Raw genomic sequence first — 23950 nt, forward strand, 5'->3', positions numbered from 1 at the left:
GAAGAAGAAGAAGAAGAAGAAGAAGAAGAAGAAGAAGAACATTGGTAAATTATTTCACCAGTAGGTTTCATTTGATTTTTTCACGCTTGTAGTAATAAACAAATCAATATGAAGTAATTTATTTCCAGTAGGTATTACTTCATTTTTGTAGTTTTTTTATTTCATTACAGTAAGTTTATTACTTCAGTTTATTATCTAATAAATTTAAAATGAAAATGTTTTTACTTCATCCCGGTTGATTTCTACTTCATTCAAGTAAGTTCATTACTTCATTCCAGTACGTAATATATTGAAAATGAACAGATTTTTACGTCGTTCCATATTACTTCATTTAAATGAGTCGTTACTTCATTCAAACATGTTTTTAGTTCATTGCATGCAGTAGGTTTTCAAATGATTTAACACATGTTTCATTCGAATTCATTGAACTAGGTTTTTACTTCATTTCAGTTGATTTTTACTTCATTCAAGTAAGTTTATTACTTCGTTCCAGTACGTAATATATTGAAAATGAACAGATTTTTACTTCATTCCATATTACTTCATTCAAATAGGTTTTTAGTTCATTGCATGCAGTAAGTTTTCAAATGATTTAACACATGTTTCATTCGAATTCATTGAACTAGGTTTTTACTTCATTCCAGTTGGTTTTTACTTCATTTCAGTTGATTTTTACTTCATTCCAGCAAGTAATAAATTGAGCTAGGTGTTTACTTTATTCAGTGTAAACAATAGTATAATTTATTCCAATAGATTTATTACTTCATTCAAAAACATAATTACTTCATTGAACTAGGTTTTTACTTCATTCCATTCAGTAGGACTTCAAATGTTTTTACGCATATTTCATTTTTGCAGTGTCCACGGAAGAGCTTTAGCTTCAAAAAATCAAAACTCCCCTGAATTGTTAAGCAAATGGATTGAGTAATCAAACAAACTGTATCACCTTTTCTGCACAAATCTCAATTGTTAAACTCCCCCCCAGTAGGTTTCATTCGATTTTTTCACGCTTGTTGTAATAAACAGATCAGCATGAAGTAATAGTTCAGCTGAATGAAGTAATCACCAGATTGAATGAAGTAATATTAGTATTACTAGGTAGGTTTCGTTCGATTTTTTCACGCTTGTAGTAATAAACAGATCGATATAAAGCAATTTATTTCTAGTAGGTATTACTGCATTATGTGCTTTTGAAATGATATTTTGTTTTACGTTCAAAAATTTAAACGGCAACAAACCATCCTCACTATATAAACCCCATAACCAATACAAACTCTCCATCACAAAAAAGGAAAAAAACGCAAACTTGTATAGTTATATATATTCATAACATGGGGATTATTGTTGGGGACTTTCATGAATATCACATACCCCAATTATTTTGTTGAGATGGTGTGGGTTTGGTTTGGTGGAAGATTGTTATACCATCTGATTGAAAATTTTACGACAAATTTCTTGTGTTTAATTTGTATTTTCATTTTCCAGTTGTAAGGAAATTAACTCACAAGATTTTACCCTTTAAATTGTAGTGACATTATACACTGGTGGTTGGAGATTTTTTTGTTTGCATTCCTCATCTACCCGCGCAACTTAAAACCAAACTATTCGATATCTATACTTAGGTTTCAAACTCGAATAAAATTACTCCATGATCCATCATATATCATTATATCTATGTGTTTGGATTCGGATCTTGATTTGTTAAGCGGATTAGTGAACCTTAACCTATTAGACAAGCAAAGTGATTCAAGTTGTTTTGTGTTCAAAATATATGGAAATAATAGGTCAGCACTGAGAAACGTGAGGGTTAAACAACGTTTCATTATACATGTTCGAGATATTTATATACCATACAAATTCGATGATGAATTATTATCGAAAGCAGTGTTTATTACTCCTATTAGATTTGATCTCTTGGCTATTTTGAGAACTTTATTATGATTCTATGGGGAGGAATATCACTACATAAAATATATGATTAATCTAATTTTGAGTCCAATTTCCAACTTTATACAAATAAAAAATTAATTTATAGAAAAAAAAGTTTCAAGATTGCTAATGCCTTCAGGAAATTCGTTCATTTTACAAGTGACTAGGAGTATACAATATTTTTAATCTCCTTCGTAGACCTATTCATCTGATTTGGTAGTTGTTGTTGGAATTTAGCCCAATCAATGCTGTTTGACCAGGTTGTATATATGTTTGTGAAATTAAATTATTTAGAATTGATTTATATTTCAAGTAGATGATCATGGTGCATTATTTTTGCCAAATCGATTCTCTGCAAGTGAATTAATCACATGAAAGATTAAGATGGATACTGATTTACTTGGTTTTTACATGGTTTGAGAGAATATTTTTAGTTGGTTTTGATTATATATTGTTTTACTTTGAGGTATGGTTATAGCTACTCTTTTATTGTGTTGGTATTTTGACCATTTTGTGAAGAATGTATAGAAAAATGTACAAAATATGTGGATGTGCAGCAGCTTTGGTTCGAGACAGTTTTTCTGGAATCAGTCCATATTGCATACCATTCTCTTCGTCTTCTAAAGAGTTTCGCGTGGATATCTTAACATCTCAATTGGAGTTCGGTAGAAGAAGTTATGGTCGTTTTACAGAGACTGCGCCGGAGTAGTGACATAACTAACGACCAGTCAGGTTCACGTGCAAACGAACCTGGCAACCCGCCAATATCGTAGAGGAAAAACGCCGTAGGCAGCTGGCCACTCGCCAGCTTCGACACACATCGAACTTGGCGACCCGCCAGCTTCGTCGGACAACTTATTTCGCGCCCAAAGTCAACCCTAGGTATATATATGCCTACGAATTGCCTCCCAACACAACTTTTACGCCTCCAACCTAAAAAATCACAGTTTTCTGCCTAGGAAGAAGAGAAGAATGAGCAGAGGACGAGTATTCATCGCAAAATTGAAGACGAGGCCTCCAATCCGCCCAATCCAATTGTAGGAATTTCTACCTTTAGTTTTGCTTTGTTCAAACAATATTTTTGAATATTTCTTCAAATATTTCTTTGACTTTTATGATGAACATGAGTAGCTAAATTCTCCGTAGAGTTCTACGGGGAGATACAATGGTTCTTATGTTTAATCGATTTCCTTTTTGATTTCTTCTGTGCTTATACATTTATTAATCTGACGTCTTTGCCAATATAATCGAGAGATTTGAGCTTTGAATGAAGCTAAGTATCAGGAGTTGTTGTCTTAGTTCTAGCAATCTACAAATTATTTGCTTCGATAGAAGATATAGTTTTATTTTAGTGATAGCTTAATAAGCCTTGAGACCCTTTGTTGGCATAGTTGGGAAATTAGTTTTTTTTTTTTTTTTTTTTTTTTTTTTTTTTTTGTAATAAACTCCTTAGAAAGAAGGAAATTACAATTAATGTCAAGAGGGCTCGAACTCGGCAGGGGTGTCGAAATGGATAGTGGGTATCGGGAAACCCTCAACCCGACCCGCTATCCGCCGGGTAGCGGGTACCCGGTACCCGACGACAATGGGAAACGGGGCGGGATCGGGTAGTTTGTTTTAAATTTTTGCGGGTATGGGTATACCTGCTACCCGCGCGGGAGCGGGTATACCCGTTAAACCCGATAATACCCGTTATTTTTAGGGTTGGGTTTTCAAATATTTTATTTTAGTTAATTAGTTTCAAATCAATATATACTCTCTAACGATACACTTTATTTCCAATTTATCCGCTGCCAAATGAAGGATTGCAAGATTGGTGAGAGTGAAACTTTCATTAGTTTAGTGTCTTTAGATTAGAGATTTAAAATATTTAGATTTTTAGTTGAAGTTATTTATATTTAGGCTTTAGATGAAAGTGAAGTATTTTTTTGTTTTATATTAAACTTTTGAATGGTGATTTAATTTTAGACACGCTTGAAGTTTCTATCATATTTGCTTATTTGAAATTTGGATTTGCATTATATTTCATATGTAGTCATATTATATTTAAGAGATAGAAATCAAAATAATTGTGCATAGTAGTTGGAAATCATGCAAATATAACAAAGTAAAAAAATTACAAATCTAAAACCGTAGTGTAGCAACTAGCAACAATCCCAAAATTCATTCTAGAATTTCAAACATGTACATAAAATTATTGTATTAGATGACTAGCATTCGAAAACTAAAAGCATAATGCCATTAAATAATATAATACACAATTCAAATTATGCTTGCGGGTTTGGGTACCTGCAACTACGGGTTTGGGATACCCGATGCGGGTATGGGGTTATCCGTTTAACTATACGGGTCGGGATTGGGTAGTATAATATTGAAGTTTTCGGGTACGGGTACCCGCAAAATCGGGTTTGGGTATCCGCGGGTACCCGTTTCGACACCCCTAGAACTCGGCACCTCATACATTGATGTCTAAGCTCCTTGCCGCTAGGACAAAGGCTCTGGACATAGTTTGGAAATTAGTTGAGCATAAGATAGTTGTTATCGATCCCGTAGGATTCTACCTCCCTCATCCTTGATCTATATCCGTCTCTTTTATTTGCTTTTAGTTGTCTAATTGTTCTTAAGTATGTTTTTACTTTGCTTTTAAGTAGATGCGATCAACTATCGATACATTCGATATGTTCACTATCAGAATTATTAAAATTTATGTTTGGTAGACATGATAAGCCCAAGATAACTAAATTATAAGGGCTTAGCATCCGTTTGGTAGCTAAATTCATTCAGCTGTGAGGCCGCGTTTTTTTATCGGCCCGACTTAGGCACACCAAAATAAGTCCTCTTTTTGTGATATGCAATCACATTACGCCGGTAGCGGAGCCGAATCTACTCTCTGGTATGGTGTGTACTGTGTAGTCACTCTGATTGGCATCAGATTTGGGAGTATGGTTGGATATGGTCTTAGCAATACCATATTTGGTGTTACTGCAATAGTTTTATTAGGCAAAAACTAAGAAATGGTAGTAGTACAAATTTTGAATTTGGTATAAATGACTGAAGTAAAACTACTTTTTAGTGTGGCATATACTCAAATATAAATTTAAGTTTGGTGTAAATAATTGGAGGTCTTAAAAGATGTTTAATTAAATGTTAGGTAATCTTACCGGACACCAAAGTCAATAAAAGTTTAATACGTCCACTTTGAGAGAAATAAACATCATGTGGCTGACTAATTCAAATCCAAGACATTTGTTACGTTCACTGCCAAGATGTCTGCATCATATATCTGCTCCGGTTGACTATTCATAATCTTGGTACGTTCCCTTATCAATTACTCCTATATGCAAATACCAGTGTTATTTCTCCATTTTAGTCCGTTCACGAATAAAAGTTCAGTTTAAAATTATTATAAATGACAAAAAGACCCCCGCATTCTATTACACCCTCCGTCCCTGATTAAGAGTCATATACTTTAATTGGACACATATTTTAAGGAAATGTTTGAATGTGTAATAAATGGAGTTAGGTAGTGAAATGTGAGACCTCTTTGACTTTTTGTGTATAATAAATTTGTTAGGTAATGACATTTTGTGTAATAAATGGAGTTAGGTAATGACATTTTGTGTAACTTTTGCCAAAAATAAAGGTATTTTGGATGTCCAAATATAGTAATTAGGAAGTGTGACTCTTAATTGAGGACGGACCGAAATGGAGAAGTGTGACTCTTAATCGGAGACGGAGGGAGTATCTTATTCCACTCACATACTCCCTCCGTCCCCGATTAAGAGTCACACTTCATTTTTACCATAAATAGTAAGTAGGTTTCACATTCCACTAACTCAATTTACTCACATTTTATTATAAAACCAATATAAAAAAATGGGTCTCACATTCCACTAACTTTTTCAACAAACTTTTATTTACATTTCTTAAAACTCATGCCCGGTCAAAATGTGACTCTTAATCGGAGACGGAGGGAGTATCATTTAAAACTAATACTCCCTCCAGCCCATAAAAATATGGGCAATGGATATGGCACGAGAATTAAAACAAAATTGGTAAAGTAAGAGAAAGAGGAGAATGATAGTTAAAACAATGGGCAATGGATGTGGACCGCACATATTCTTGTGGGACGAATGAAAATGGAAAGTGTACATATTTTTATTGGACGGAAGGAGTATATACAAATGAGACTTTTATTCCACTAACTTTCTTACATCCACTTTTCTTAACATTTCTTAAACCCGTGCTGAAAAGAAATAAGACTCCTATTCGCGGACGGAGGAAGTAATTCTTTATTTGTTAGTATAGTTAACACATTACAAAGTAATTGCAAATTATCAAAGCAAACATCATAGATAGTGGCAGATTAATTAAAAAAGTTAGGTTGCTTGAAATCCGAGACATTCTAGTTTTAGTTTATAGCTTACTTCTACTACTACATTTTTGCGATATTTTCTCCAAATTTAAGCATCATTGAAACTATGGCTTATGTGGCTGTGATTTGTCTCAAGCACACAGCAGAGGATCTCCTCACCAATTCTTCTAGCCTTTCCCTCTCCCCCTCTACTCAACAAATCTTATCTCTATTATGCAAGTATACTGGTTTACTACAAGAGCTTCTTCTAAGAGATAACAACACACCGAGGCTGGACGCTTTCGTGGAGCCAATAAGAGACGCTGCACATCGATTCCAAGATGCTCTCGAGCTCTCACAACTCGAGAGCTACGTAGACTTGGAGACAGTGATCAAACAAGGGTATGATTTGTTCAGCGCGAGTGCGAAGAATTTCATTGCCGAACAAAGCATGCCAGTAGTTCCAGAAGATGAAGAAGAAGATGACGGCATTGTTTCACCAGATCTAGACGTTGGCGTGGTGGAGATGGTCGGCCACAACACAGAGTTTGCCAAACTCAGGGATCAAATGCTTAAAAGAGTAAGGCCGGATGACATGTGCTTCTTCTCCCTCGTCGCAGAGTCCGGCACCGGGAGATCAATTATAGTCAACACCGTGTTCGAAGACGAAGACCAACGCTTCGACTGCAAAGCGTGGGTGACTATAGGGACCCATTTTCAGCAGTGGGAAATTGTAAGACTCATCCTTTATCAACTGGACAATGATTTTTCCGAAGAAGAAGAAGAAGATGGTGATGACGAAGATGAGAGAATACGCAACTACTTGTACAAGGCTTTGGAGGGGCGTAGGTATTTGATTGTGCTGGATGATGTGTGCAGTGTGGAGGTGTTTGACTACTTGAAAAGCTCATTCCCAGATCAGAGCAATGGGAGCTTGGTGTTGCTCACCACCAACAAAAGGGAAATGATTGGCTCATTACAACCTTATCTAGGTACTAATGTAGTGACTAGAGTTGGGGACTTTAAGGATTGGGGGTGGTGGTATTTAAGACAGGCGGTTTTTGGTGATATTTTCCGATTAATACATCCTCAAGTTGTGGAAGCTATAAAGAAGATTGGTGAGAATTGTGGAGTACTGCAAAGCGGGCCATTTTTGAACTGGAGGGTTAGACAAATTTTCAAAAATCAGGTCATTTTTGTAAATTGACTGAAAAATTCAAAGTCATAATTTATAATTGATCCCTTTACATTACAAAGATTTTATAGCATGCTTCACGTTATATTTGTGCTGCCTTTTCTAAACAATTCATAGCGCTAGTGTTTTCAATGCACTTCTTGTATCCCATGTTTGTGTGTATATAATAGGAGATGGAGTACATGAGTAGGAAATGGCATAGGTGATCTCAAGTGCTTATATCCTAGAATTTCCTGGAGTATATGATTGTGTACATGTTTATTAGAGTTATATGCAATTTAATCCCTAATCTTTGAGGCCATATATAGCAATTTAGACTTATTCCGTTTTTAGGAATATAAATCCCATAGTTTGAGTTGTCATTTTGTGTCATCAAACCCATTGTTGAATGTCCAAAAATAAATATCCACTTGCGTTGTCCTTAAATCTGAACTATGTCGTCTCAAATCCTAGATCAGTTAACATCAAACATCCAATGTTTAAACTTTAAATTGATGACATCAAATAGACATTAAACTTCAAAAGCCCCAATCAATTTTAGATTTCAACATTACATGAATGTCTAAATCTCAAATCCAATATCATGCAAAATTTAGATAAGTCTAAATTGTAAAAAAAAAAAAAAAAATTACTCCCTCTATCCCCAGAAGGCTGAATCATTTATTTTTTGCACTCGTTTTGAAAAAAATCATAATAAATATTTGAAGTGGATAAATAGTAGAATAAAAACGAGAATAATGTATAGATACTCCACTAATTTATCACGTAGAGAAAATTCTTGGGACAGGGAGTACTAAAGTTTGGTTTTTATTGCTACTTTTTTTATTGAGACCCAAATTGCAAGTCATTTTTATAATTGTAATAATTGTTTTTTCTTGCGTTCATTGTGTTGCTAGATGCATAAAATCAAAACTGAAATGGAGTCCTACAATTGGAATATGGATAACCCAAGGCTAAGGCTTATCGTAACATTGATTTCACGATGGATGGATCTTTCTGCTGAAGTGGCACTAATCAAGAAGACAATTCTTCCAAGAAGGTATTTTTCTAAAATGGAAATCACATCACTTTGGGGGATGGCAGGCATTGGCAAAACTACTTATGCCAAAAAAATTATCCAAGATGAGGAAATATTATCCAATTTTGATCATAGTGCTTGGATCACTCTAGGACCAAAATATGAAGCAAAAGATATCTTAATAGATATTTTAGCACAAATATATCCTAGTGAAGAAAAAATACAAATGAAAGAAGATGATGAGTTAGTCACAAAGTTATGTGAAGAATTATCTAGTAAGAGAATCTTGATTGTGATAGATGATTTATGGAGCAAAGAGCCCTTGCATCATTTGCAAACAGTGTTCCCTAACATCAAAGGCAGAGCTTTGGTGACAACTAGGTTAAGAGAAGTAACTAAATGGGGAGAACATGATCGTGTTTATAAAATTCGGTTACTAGATAAAGAAGAGAGTTGGTGTCTTCTTCGTCAAAAGGTGTTTCTTGAGGGAGTGTGCCCGCCTGAGTTAGAGAAAGCCGGGCGAAAAATTGCAGAGGATTGTGATGGTCTTCCACTCCTAATCCTCAAAGTGGCCGAGCAGTTACTCCAAGAGGATAAGGATCCGGAGTTCTGGGACCTTGTAGCCTCTGGGAAAGAAACTTCTGTGTTTGCGAACGCACATGATGAAATATCCGAGGCATTGCTTCCGAGTTACAAGAGATTACCACAACAGCTAAAAGCATGCTTTCTCTACATGGGAGTTTTTCGTAAATGTTGTGACATAAGTGCATTCAAGGTTAATGATAAGTTCAATGCCGAGGGTTTTCTCGAACATATTGTTTTCAATTGTTTATTCGAACTAGAGAGTGAGAGCTTGATTATGATCCAATCGAATGCCCTCGGTTCCCTCACAAAAAGTTGTCGCCTCCATTCTGTGTTTTGGCATCTATGCAACAGTGAAGCCGCGAAGAATGGGTTTTTTCACGCCATCATTAGTTATAACGATTGTTTCGTGGAAAACATGAAGAGTCAACGCAGGTTATGCATTCGCACTAGTGCTTTGCTGGGCTTAAAAAATGTGCATGCCTCAATGGCGTCCGTTGCAAGTGCGCGTTCTTTTTTATGTATGAGTCCACCTCATCAATATCCGGTCCCCGTAAGTTTTGGCTTGAGGTTGCTTAGGGTTTTGGATGCCCTAGCAATCCGCCAATACCAGTTCCCAGTTGAAGTGGTTTCGCTACTTCAACTGAGATACCTTTCCCTGACCTATTACGGTAGCCTGCCTACATCAATATCCAGACTGTGGAAGCTTCAATACTTGATTGTGAAGCGGTACATTAGCACCAACACATCTTTGCTTTTGCCGATGGAAATTTGGGATATGAAGGAATTGAGGCATCTTGAGATCATGGGTGGGCATATACCTAACCCTCATTCTGGTGATGGTTTGCCAAGGCTCACAACACTTTGGGATGTGAGTGCTCGAAGCTGCACGCGAGAGGTTCTTGAAATGATCCCAAATTTGAAAAGGTTAGGAATTCGAATTGAACTAGCCCCTGATGATGAAGGTGATTATGTCTTTGATCTCATGAATAATACTTGTCACCTTTCCGGACTAAAAACACTTAAATGTGTTGTTGTAAATCCTCAATTCGGATCGAAGACGGTTCATCCACCTCCACCAATGTTCCCATCAAGCCTCACAAACTTAACCTTGAGTGGTTTTGGATATCCTTGGAAATACATGAGTATCATTGGTAAATTGTCAGTTGAAGTGCTCAAATTGAAAAGTTATGCATTTCGAGGTCCAGTATGGGAGATTAATGAATCTTATTTCAAGAACCTCAAATATCTTCGAATTGAAGATACAGATTTGGTGTATTGGAAACTCAAAGTTCCTAGTTTTACGCAATTTGAGTGCCTTAGCCTTAGACATTGCTACAAACTGAAAGAGCTCCCTATTATCTTAAATTTGAATAATAAAGTGGAAATAGTCGATTGTAGCCCTTTTACTGAGAATTGGGCAAACCAAATGAGGCTAAAGGTACTTCCATTCAAATTGACAACCCAGCTTACGTGGATAGGTCCAGAAGGTTAGTCATTCGTTTTTTGTGCATTTTAATTTGTTATGTTTTGTCCTTGTTAGCATTAATGTTTTATTTTATCCATTTAGTTTGACTATAATATCTTAAAATCATTTTTTACTTTATTAATTTTATAAAAATATAAAAATCAAAGCTCGATTTTATTTTTTTTTAGATTTATGGAAGCTGCATAGAAAAGTGGAAAAATTAAGATTTGATTTCTTATATAATAACTTGTAAACTTAATGACATCATCAAAGGTATTGTAATCAAACTGAATGAATAAAATAAAAACTAATGTTAACATGGACTAATTAGGGCTAAACTAATTTTCAAGAATTAGTTTCTTTTATGGCTTTCAAGAAGAACCTAAAATTGTATTCTCGCGGGAGAAAAGTAGAATTTCAGTGATGATTAGCGTGTTGGATTAACATTCTTTAAATGTTTAAATTTCTTTATACTTCTCTAAATGATTTTTCTGTTCTTCCAGTTAATGTTGCAGCTGATCTCGAAGAATGAGAATTGAGGTGCTTGTTCAAAGGATAGGAAGTTGGCTTGGTTATCATGTTTGCAACAAGAGTATTCGATTGTGTTTGGTTCATTTTAATATAAAAATTCTTGTTAGTTTCCATTGAAAAATTGAGTTTGTTTTGGCTTGTATGAATATTAACAATAGTTGACAATTTGTAACTTGATTTAGTGTGCTTTTGTGATATTGATACGGGTGAACCCGTAACCAGACGGTGGAACCCGAGCAGCCAAACTTCGATACAACCAGCCACGGAGGAGAGGTGTCCAGGTCGACCGAAGAGGGTATCGAAGAGGCCAGATAAATATAGAGATTATGTCTCTCGGTAGTTAGTCAGTTTTAGTATATTGAGTTGTATTATTTTGTGTTATTTTTGTTTTGGGCTGAACGCTATATTAACTTTTGGGTCGAGCAATTTAAAGGCTCCTTTTCGGGTTTTCTTTGTTGATTCTTTCCCGAATCGTATGTCGAATCAACCCTAGGGTCCTTAGTAAAAAAAAGGAGATGTTATTTTATTTACTATGAATGAAATAACCAATTATCTCTACTTTCGTTGTTATTTTTTCCTTCTGCAAAACCCTAGTTTGAGGCGTGATCGTCGGGGAAAGCCCGCGACAGCCGTGATTTTGTTGCCGGCGAGAATCTGTTGGCTCCCTTAACAGATATCTTGTGATAATGAGTACTCCATGGACCCCGACAATCCATGCACTGATGCACAAGAACAACTTACAATGAATTTTTATAGCACTATTTTATTTTATTTATTTATATGTCTTGTATTGAGTCAGGCAAAATTTGAAGCTTCATTTCAGATTTTCTTTGTCGGTTCTTTCCCAAGATGCAAAAGAGAGTCGAAACGCGTAAGTCTAGATTATATAATATGGCTATTGTGATTTTGTATCATTCAAGAAATAAAATATCAGTTGTCCAATTAATGTCGTATCATCATTCACCAACACTTTTATATCATCACAAATCAGAAACTAACCAAAATCAATAGTTAGCCTGGCTACCTAAGCGACTAACTTAGTTTCAATAATTTAGCTAACTTACACCTTTTACTTGTTATTTAGTGGCCATTTAGTTTTCTCTAATTTTCTATCTCTCTAGCCTGAACCCATCTTTCTCTAATTCCTTCATTTCCATAATATCAATGCCTCTCAAAGCTGCACTCGATTCCATTCAAACTCAGTTCTTCTTCATCCCACTATTCACTTAATAATAATCATAAAATTTTTAATGATGTGATTTTCTCAATCTATGTAATCTTGTCTCATTTTATAGTGAAATCAAATATTGGCAGACAAGTGAAATCAATAAATTTTTGTTCGAGGATGTGAAGGAGGGCAATTTTGGTGGAGCCCAAGGATGGCCGATTATGGTGCCCGTCGGACCAGTCACTAAAATTTGATCCAAGAAAGACAAGGATAATTGATTAGATTAATTCGAGAAATGTGGACTCAAGAAGTATCCAAGAGGCCCAATAGAAATGAAGATTGAAGCCGATCAAGATGCATTAATTTAATTACATGCAAGTGGCGGCCATCAATTGAAGCAAAATTGAAGAGAAGAGTCCAATTAGAACAGTCAAGGTAGAGAATTTCGAAAATTACATTTTTTTTAAGATGTAAAATTTGAAAATCCCATTATCTAGAGATTTCTTTACCTCAAAAGTGGATTTTCAAAATCTAGCAAAAAATTACTACTATGTTAAAAGGAAATAAACATTTAGAGAGTCAAATATTGTTGATTATAATACTATTAATACAGACCAACTTTTTATTTTTTCAGATTTACCAACAATTATCCTAGATGACTGGAACTATTAATTTATTAATTGGAGGAGAACCGTAACAGTAAATATCATGCTAATTTATTAATTTATATATTCATGGAGTGTATTTACGAAAAAAATAAAGTGGTATAAGAAATGAAATATAGTGTACTAGCATGCTAAATTAGTAAGTACTAGTATATGTAAAATGAAACCAAAACACATTATTAGAGAGTCGTTTTTTTATGTGTATTTATGGGGACCCCATTTTTCTTCTTTAATTTGGTATTGCCCAGCCTTCATTAATACATAATCTAGGGTTGGCCTACACTATCTCTCTGATATCTTAAAAGTGCTTTGACAAGTAATCTTTTTCTCACATATATCCTTTTTTTTTCCACACTCATCAACTATTTAGAGAGAGAGAGAGGACTGCAGCTCTTAAAATTGTATACATATCAAACTTCAATAATTCTCAAATATTTATGCATGTCAAACCCTACCATATGCGTCACACGTTATATGTGTTTGGAATATATATGGTCCCATCATGTGTAGAGACTATTATTTTTCAAACCTCAATAATTCTCATGCATCTCTCTCTCTCTCTCTCTTAATAATTAAATAAATGCTGATAATAACCGAAGAAAAAAAAATTCTAAAGTCCTATTCTAGTGTGAGAAGTTAAGTTAGAGATCTTAATTCAAGATATTGGGTTCGTTGAATGAAACGAATAAGGAATAACAATACAATTTGATGGGTTTAGGGTTTATTAGATCCTAATTAGTGTACTTTCGTAGCTTGTTTTTGTGTGTTTTGTGATTATTGTGAAGTCACTCCATTGGAATTGATGAGTTTGGCAAATAACCCTAGGATGTGTGATGCTCCTTTCTTATGTTTTTTGTGTTCTTCGTCAGTTTTTTCTGTAGTACATAGTTTTGGATATAACGTTTTTTTGTTGTTTTCTATATACAAGTTAATTTAGTTGTTTTGTTAGTGTTCCTATTCTGAACTTATTCCATACTATACTACTCCACTTAACAATTTTTTTGCTTACTTGTTTCGTAACATAAAAAAACCATGCAATTTGAACATCAATATTTCATTTAATTTTAAAAACTTTATCTTCCCTAGACTGCACATGTTTAACATGTTAAAAAATGTTGGACTCAGTTATCAAATTGAAAGGTCTCTTATTTGCATGAGTTAATTTGCATATCAAAATAAACCCATATTTAACAGAAGTTCATCTAAAAGTACATACTATACAAATATCTAGGGACCCTTGGTTCCCTTAATTCTTGGTAAAGAAAAGGTCAACAAAAATAATAGGATTAATATATAATTTAAGGACCATTTTGGTTCCTTAATTCTCGGAGGGATGATATAACAATGATTAGTGAGGTCGGTTTTAAAACATCATAATTTAATACAAAGATCTTACATCGAATTATATCTTTTTTTAGGACTTTCTTAGACATATGTGTTGGATCCTCTGTGTCACCAAAAACATGATCAAGAAAACCAACAAATCAATTGTTTTCTTGTTTCCTTGCCTTGTTTCCCTTTTTTTATTCATAATTGGGATTGTATTAATCATTAGAGTTTATCATACAAACTTAAAATAATCCTAACAATCACTTCCTTCATGCAATATGAAAATGATATTTGAATTTTACAAAACCCCTATATTTGGAAACAATATTTTTATAAAGCAAAACCTCTTAATTGATAGTACTATACTATTGTTCTATCAATATGGTTTTTATTAATTTTCATATCAATGTTCTTCGATTTTATGAATACATAAAATAAATATGGGGAATCTATGAAATTTAATCATCTCATACTAATATTAATATACACAAAAATATTCGGTCAAACCACTATATGCATCGCTAGGGAAATTTGGGAAGGCAGCAAACACTAATTAGTAATTAGTATAATTATATTCCTAATCATCATTAACTCACCCTTTAAGTAACTGTCTTTTGTTTCAAAAAGATAATCATTTTCTTGATACACACGAACATGATTAGCACCTGGGGCTCCACTAATCATAACGTTTATATTCCTCTCTTTATTCTAGTACTATCATTGCTAATTCAAACATGCTAATCCACATACAGTTTTGATTATTAACAATTTATTCATGTCGTTTTGATAAAGACAATTACATGCTCATAGCATTTGACGGTAAAATTAAATAATAAAAATTTATAATATTTTATTCTATATCATTTAATGAAAGATAATGGGCTCAAGCTAATGATGTAGTATTATACAACGTTGGGAAATCTGAATCAAGCATAATTTATTATTTACGGTTAATTTGTCGCTAATGCTTTCAATATTCAAAATTTGCTAGAGAAAATTGTAGCCAACACTCGAATTGTAAATTATAGGAGAAATTCATAATTTCATATAGTTATACTTACCAATATGATGGAATTTTGATATCGAGATTAGCAAAGTTGTATACTTATAATATCTCGAAGGGTAATCTAGTCTTTTCGTGTTAGCGCATAATGGAGTTGTATCCAACATTAAATTATCTTAATCACAAAAGGACAGATTCATGTGTCAATACAAAATGTCTTAATCATGTATTAAGTTGCTTTTAATTAAGGATTAATGAGGGGTACTAAACCTATCCTGGCCGTTTAATTACAGGTGAGACAGTAGAGACACACAATGGGAAAAAGTAGCAAATATTCCGGTATTTTCCCTCTTCAATTCCAAGACCAATCCACTAAAATGGGCTGGGGTGTAGTAGGAGTATGCGTGTCCAATTCAGTCATTTCACAACTAGCCCACTATATGGGCCCACAATGGAAAAAAAACACAAGTGGATTTTATGGAGTAAGAAAAGAAATATACGCTCATTTTTATTTTGACATAAATTTTAAGAAAGTACTCCCTCCATCCCATATAATTTTACACACTTTGATCTGAATGGGTTTTAAGAAATGTAATGAAAACTGAGTTGAACTGGTGGAATGTGGATCGTACTTTTAAAGTATTAGTTTTATAATAAAATGTGAGTATTAATGAGTTAGTGGAATATGAGGTCTATTATCAAAAATGGTAAAAGTGAAATGAGTAAAATTATGTGGGACGGAGGGAGTATAAAAAAATATGGAAACAATTAGTTATTCAAATATGTTCTATGTTATTTTTATTTTTATGATAAAATATAAGGAAAATGAGTTAATAAAGTGTATAGTCCAATTAATAAAAATAATAAATAAAATATAAAATATTTAACAGTATAATTTCTTTTTTTTTACTAGACATTTCATCCTCATGAAGTGATGGAATATAAGTCCATGGGCGGATCCACGTGAGGAGTGGGAGGGGTTTAAGCCCTTATTCATATTATTTTTTTAATCTTTTTTTATTAAACTTTTAAAATTTAGTGTAAATTATTATGTAAAAGTTCCTATAAACAATCTAATTTATTCAAAAATATAGAATAAAATTTAGAAATTTCAGTTCCTATTGACAAATATTTCTGCGTCCGCTTCTTAATATAATTGTATAATAGTTCACGGAATTAATATATTTTTTGGTTAAAAATGTGGAGTACTATTATTTTCTAAAGTACTAAGTAATAGTCTAATACAACAGTGGAATATGAAAGAGAATGTGTGAAAGGTTAGGGAAGGTCATCGTCAAAAAGAGCGACATAAGTCTGTGGGACCCGCAGGCGAGGAAATCTAGATTTGCAAAAATTTGGTGGGACCCTCAAATCTAAGAGGTGAGCTGTTCCTTTCTTACTTCACTTTTTTTTTCCATGCCCCTCTAATTTTGCATTATCTATATTAAACACTTTTAAACATTTTCCGCCATTTTTGTTTTACTTTTTTAATCCGGCGGCCGACTTTATTGAATAAGGTTATCCTTCGTGGTATTGGTAAATCTGCACATTTATTTAAAGTTTGTTGTTTATTGTATGATCCTCCGAAGAAGTTTGCTATACTATTTTCGTTTAACTCGGTTCGAATTTAAAAAAAAAAAAATAAGTAGAAAGTTGATTAAAAAGTTAATAAAATGGGGATTTTATTTTTTAATATTAATTTTATAATAAAATATGAGTGTGATAAGTTAGTGGAGTGTAGGATTTCACTAGAATCTATAGAAACAGCCCGTAGTTTAAACGTTAAAAAATACTTTCTTCATTTCTAAAGAGTATGCACTGTTTCTTTTTTCGTCCGTCCCCCAAGGGTATGAACTTTCAATTTTAGAAAGTCTTTTCTCTCTAAATAGTTGTATTCAACAATTAAGTATTGAGTTAGCAATATAACACTCCCGTGTTTATAAAAAGGGATAACTTTTCATTTTAAATTTTCAGCGAATTTGATGTTAGCACAATAGAAGTCGTCGTTGACCTACTTATTACAGTCTACAGATATCGGTTGGTTGAGAGCTTAAAACTTTATACTCCACCTGTATTTGAAAAATATGACTATTTAATTGATCGAGTAGTATTACATGTTTTAAAATAAGAGATATATAGAAAAAAGATACAAATATATAGTGTTAGTGAAGAGAAAGTTTACATTAATAATAGTGTAGTTAGATTTCTAAAATTAGAAAATCGATACTTTTTATAAATATAAACTAAAATGAAAATAAGTTTATACTTTTGAAAGACGGAGAGAATATGATTTCACAGATAGTATGTTTGATTAAATGGAGACAGCTTGTATTTAAAATATATTGATATGATATTGACATGTGGACATATTCAGAATAATTTATTGAAAAATGTAAAATTAACTGCTTATATTTATTCACTAGCTATATTTTGTACGGAAATTTTTTTTAAAAAAACAAAAAGTAAATATTTCCTATCTGTATGAAATAAAATGTTACTCAGTATTATTTTTTTACATATTTGGTAGTATTTCATTTCCGAAGTATTATTTAGATGCAAATATTTTTAAAAATTTAATTGAGCTCCAATCAAATAGATTAATTAACTTGGATAAAAACAATACTTTGATATACTCATATATCTATAGCAATAAATGATAGACCAACAACGGAAGTGAATCACAAATCTCAAAGGATTAGAATGGAGTTGAAATTGACAATTCTAAACAGTGAAGTTAATAGTAGTGTTTTTCGAGACTTATATATATTGACCTACTATAACATCTATACCTCCATAACAAGACACAACTAACTACAATCTGTAGTAAACAAGATTTTAAAATTTGATTTTGTGATATGATAGTGTCCAATATCAGTATCCAAATGATTAGTTTAATGTGTTAGTTGTTTTATGTCCTTAAACACCTTAATTAGATAATCAATCATTGAAATCCCGACAAGACCCTGTGAGATTCCATAAATAATTAATACTTGTAGGAGTATTAAGGAATCCAAATCGAATAATTGTTAGAACATGCACGAACAAAAGAAGGTTGCAGCATAACTAATTAATTAAACATGCTTTTGTATAAAATCAGTATACTCTCAACTGAAAAATAAACGTGATCCACTGTTTATATCTCTACTAAATAATTGTACACGTAACATAAACCTAAAATAAAAAACTATAAATTTCAATGGGAAATAGGGAATTAACAGTCAATCGCAGATTCACAATAATATAGCACTAATTAATATGCAATGTAACATGAGATATTTTATGAATAGTAGTAATGCTTATAATTAGTGGTCTTAACGCGGCCAACGTTGTTTCATAAATAACTAGAAAATTATTACTGTGTGATAAATTAATAATTCGAGATATTGTTCAAATTTTTTCCCATAATAAGCAAAAGAAAAGGCGATTTTTGAACATGGAAAAGTGGTCAAGAGATAAAAAGTAAAAATTGCGCCACTGTCTCGTTATTCGTAAAGGGTATTCACTTTTTATTCCTCCACTTTTTCTTGAAATGCATAGTGTGAATTCCAATTTCCAAGTATATAAAGAATTTCAAATAATATAGTCAATTTATATGACAATATACTATAGCTTATTTGTAACAATTTTCTTGTAAACTAGTACTCCCTCCGTTCCATAGTAATAAGGACATTTTTTTTCGACACGAATATTAAGAAAAATTGTGTTAGGTGAGTTAAGTAAAGGGAGAATAAAGTTGAAAATAAAAAAGGTAAAGAGATGAAGAGAAAAAAAAGTAAAAGAGGGTAAAGTAGGTGTGGAAAAATGTGTTAACTTTTAGTACTAAAATGAAAAATGACTCTAATATTATGTAACATACTGAAATGACAAAATGACTCTATTACTATAAAACGAAGGGTGTAATATTCTCATTTTTTTTGGCTACCACTTACATATACTATTACACATGTACATTATACATCGCATATCATTTTGCTTCAATAGAGTAAATATAAAGGGAAATTCTATCAAAAAGAACAATAAGTGGATGACAACTCTAACACATTCTTTGGCATAGAATGCATGCACGTTTATTGTGTATACAGCAAGTACTGTATTTGCTATGTTTATTATTTTTGAGTGTTACACATTCATCCAAGTTAAATATCCATAGAATATTACATATACTACTATATAATTATATGATGTGAACAATGTTGCATTATTGAGAGATGAAATGTGACATTCGACCATCCTAAATTGTGAATGGACACATACCCTATATGTTATGGTTGCGTATGAGCTTGCACTCTCTCTGTACAAATCAATTCAAACAAACAAACAAACAAAAAAGGTACGCCTTTGTCCATGGACTCAAATTAGAAGGTGGGGTTGGAATGGGGTGGGGGTTACCGAAAGCTATATGCAGTGGCGTATCCGCATGAGAACAAGAGAGTACAAATATTATATTGAGATCACTTATTAAGAAATAGGGGAAACGAACTCTTTGAATCAGACCGGAAAACCTGACATGGGAAAATGGCAACCGACAATAAAGTTCGTGACATTACACGAACTTTTTAAAGTACATGGGAAAAAACGGAATTCATGAAAAATTGATGACTTTAAAAGCAGTTACCCCTAAGAAATACTGCTAAGTATCAGTCATCTAGAGACAGAGCACTATTTTATTACTGTGAAATGCATGTATTTTAAAATGAATAAAAATTAAATTGTTAGGTCTTTTAAAATACTTATGTTGCAGCAAGTATTCATTGCGAGATATATTACTACTCAATACTATAATTTAACGTATATTTTTTACAGTACTACCTTATTATATAATGACAAGAATTTTTAAGAGCTAAATGTGATTGTACTACTACTTTTTAATTTAGGCCCATCACTTTTCTATGCCCACTCACGACAGCTAACATCACATAACACTTGGATGGACCCAAACACCCTTTTATATTTTTCGAAAAATATAAATATAATAAATTTTCACTATATATGAAAATATTATAGATTGGATTAGGAATGGGGGATGTACAGTATACTATGGTTTACTTATTAATGCGTATATATTTTAAATTGTACCTTTGACAGCTGACACAATCACATGGAAAAATAACGTCTGAATAGCAAAAATCAAACATATTGAAAACTCATTGTAGGTTTAAACCGATCGAATATTTCGTGTGAAGAAACTTTTGATACCAAATTTTGTATGCAGAATATATGTTGTTTTTGGCCTTTTACCATGTGAGGAAATTTCAGTATGTTAATAATATCAATTTCATCGCACTTTGTGTTTAGGTCACATTAAGACACATGACAAAAATATCATTTCATGCATCAATTAATGTTAATACCTTTTTTCCACAAATATATTAGAAGCTATCGAAAATTACATCGCATATTACTATTATTCTTCTTTTCAAATTTACCCTATGAACCTTTAATCTTTTTACTAGTACTATTATACAATTATGAAATATTTATCATAAATTAAATTGCACACTTCAAGTTTAATTCAAAAGGCAATTATCTACAACTCATTTATCAACACCACCATATTTCATAATGTAATTTATCCACATTTTCACCCATATTTATCTTCCCACATGCCGGCTACAATTTATATCGGCTCCGTCCGCCCCACAAGTTCGTTCCATTTCATGGACCTGCCATCTATTCCTATATGTATAATTATTTGTAGGAGTACTAATTAAAACGACATCATCAGTGGAGACAAGTTGCCAATCTATATCCAAAATTCATCCAAACAAAAAAACGGCGTAACGGCGTAGAAAGACAACGACATAGATATCAAAGGCAAGGAGTGGTCCAAATTCCCCAAAAAGTACGGAAACCGTACTAGATGTCTGTATCCCGTTTATTTTTGTTTTTGCTTATCCACAAATAATTATAAGTAGAATTTTTAAGAATTAATTCTCTACCCAAAGAGCCCACCCCCTAACCCACCATGTTAGGCTAACCATCTCTCTCTCTCTAACTATAATTGCTTGGACCAACCTACACATGTGATTCTTTTTATTGAATTTGGCTTGTATTGTTTGGTGACTGGTAATCTTTCACTCCCTGCCCATCCCATTTAATTAAATCACCCCCACTCAATTATTGCATTTATCTATAATACTGACCAAATAGTACGAGAAAATTAATTTTATGAATCTTGCTGGCAAACTGGGAATAAAAAGCAAATTTTGCATTGGGATCTAAGTCTAAGGGCAAGTACTATTTGATGGAGATTAGATGTATCTACTTATTCAAAGACCATTTCATGACAACTTGCACGTGTGTTGTCAAGTTCGATCAGAAAAAGTGGCAATGGAGAAGCCTTTTTGCTTTGTGTTTTTTAGTTCATTTCCTCCCTAATTCAACTTGCATATTGGGAAGAAAGTAGAGTATAAATTTTTACTACTAAAGCTAAAATTTTGAATCTAAAAATTGAGATGGTATTTTTTTTTTATGTTTTATTGCGTTGATAAAGACTTTTTTAGACAATTTACACTAAATACAAAGAATTTAATTGTACAATTTTATTCATTAGTGTGTTGATACGTAAAAGGGAAAGAATGCAAATCCTAGTAAGATCTCACCTCAAAATTAATTGGTGATTTGAAGAGTGACTCGCTAAATATTAAGTATTTTGATATCAGGTTATTCTATATTTTTATATTTTTAAAGCGAGACGACTTACATAAAAGTATCTCAATATTTTGCCCTAAAATAGTTTATGCATTCCTATTTTCGGGAATGATGACCCATTTTTGGACTGCACATATTCTATTCATTCATATTTATAAAAAGTTTAAATAAAGAGAAGGTTATTTGATATTTTAAAGTAGTTAATATGAATAAAGTAAGAAAGAGAAAAGATTGTTAGAAGTTTTAAAATTCTAGAAATGAATATAGATAGAGAACAACATAAAGTAAAATAGAGAAAATATAGTTATATATTTTAGTTAATAGAGAAAATATAGTTATATATTTTAGTTACTCCTATTTTCTAAATAAATTAGCAGTCATCTTTATTGGGAAGGATAAAGAAAAATGGACCATTTTCGATGGGTATTTTTTTTAAGAAAAACCAAATGTATAATCTAATCAACAACGACGAATATCCACTTTTGTTAAGTGTGGCATGCTGGAATAAATACGATCGAAACTAGACTTAATTAAGCACTACATAAAGATAAAATAAAATTGTGGGGTTGGATAATTTAATTGGCATCATTAGTCGTTACTCGTTAGGTAGTTCATGGATGGATCTGGCTACATTAACTGACTGATAGGCCCCTAAATCTAAAGAGGTTTAATCCCATAAAAACTCTACCCATTAAAACAGAGCATGTGTTTCATTTATGGTGGGATGAGAAAAATATTTCATTTCCACTAGTTGCCTGAATTTAGTAATAACATATTCACTTCCTACGTTCATGATTAATTGTTTTAAGTATGTCAGTAAATAATTGTTTAATTTACTTTTTACTATATATAGTCTAGAAATGTTATGCTATCCGACTGATTTGGGCGATTGATGAGTGTCATTCCACGTCAGACAACTGTTTACTTCTTTTGCATATATTATCAATATTAAATTATCTCACCTCTTAGCTTCGTCAACACCGCTCCACTCCTTTTTATTTTTTTAATTGTGAAAGAAACTCATCTTCAGAATCTCTCTCCACCATTCTTTTACAAAATTGAACTCTATACGTAATTTTATCCTTCCATTGATTTGACTGCGTTTTCAAGAATTTTTGCATAAAAGTCAGAGATAGGTATCTAAGAAAGCTTACCAATTTTCGAAGTTCAGGCACAATTTCAATTGAAATTTTATCTCAAAAGGTGAAAAAATAGCAAATAGACAAACTTTCGTTGAATTTAACTTCCCCTAAATGAGCTGTAAAAATCACTCTTCATTCTTGCGGAATTCCAACCTTTCTTATCAATTCTTAAACCACAATTCATCGTTCTTTCTAAAAGGTCACAAATACTTGGAAATTTTCCTTCCTTAATCATCACCAACCACCACTCTTATTTCTTCACAAGAGTCAACGATGCTTCCACAATTCCAACTCTCTCAAATTTAGAATTCTACCGTCGACCACTAGACTTATCCCCAAATATCAAAATCTTCAAATTTCGAAAACACAAAAGGGTCAGAATATGGGGAGATGGAAGAAAAGCTTAAAATTTGAAAGCATCCAGAACGATGAAGAAAATTAAAACATTTTTGAAGAGTGAAATTAATTGAAATGATTAACATTTTCAATGAAATTATTAAATTGGGGTAGCAAATATCGAGAAGCTGGGGAAGGAATACATATATTATTGAAGGGAAGGAATACGGAGTTCATATTTCATAGTGAAAAAAACGAAGTTGCAATATATATATGTGAAAATGATGTAGAGAAAAAGGATGAAGAAAAGAACGAGATCTGGAGCTTCATTTTGTAAAAATAAATGAGGGAGAGAGATTATGAGCGGTGTTCACGTGTTCACGGAGGGAGAGAGGTTGATGAGAGAGAAATTCATAGATTAAAAAGGAATATTCAGACGTGGATTGGAAGCGCTCATCCGTCGCGCAAATTCAATCGCGCAGCATATCATTACTCATATATGGTCATAGATCACACATTTAATTATAATAACTCATTTTGTTCATATTTTATTATAAAACTAATTTACAAAAATAGGAC

General features: G+C 32.6%; 1 protein-coding gene across 1 annotated transcript; it reads left to right on the top strand.

Moving 5' to 3' along the window:
* The first annotated feature begins 8612 nt into the window (after positions 1 to 8612).
* Positions 8613 to 11546, top strand: LOC125186193 (putative late blight resistance protein homolog R1A-10). Its single transcript, XM_048082541.1, has 2 exons — positions 8613 to 10568; positions 11050 to 11546. The coding sequence occupies exons 1-2, from the start codon at positions 8723 to 8725 to the stop codon at positions 11076 to 11078; spliced, it is 1875 nt and encodes a 624-aa protein (XP_047938498.1). The 5' UTR covers positions 8613 to 8722; the 3' UTR covers positions 11079 to 11546.
* Positions 11547 to 23950: the final 12404 nt, after the last annotated feature.

This window comes from Salvia hispanica, chromosome 5, assembly GCF_023119035.1.
Source record: "Salvia hispanica cultivar TCC Black 2014 chromosome 5, UniMelb_Shisp_WGS_1.0, whole genome shotgun sequence".
NCBI classification, from domain to species: Eukaryota; Viridiplantae; Streptophyta; class Magnoliopsida; order Lamiales; family Lamiaceae; genus Salvia; species Salvia hispanica.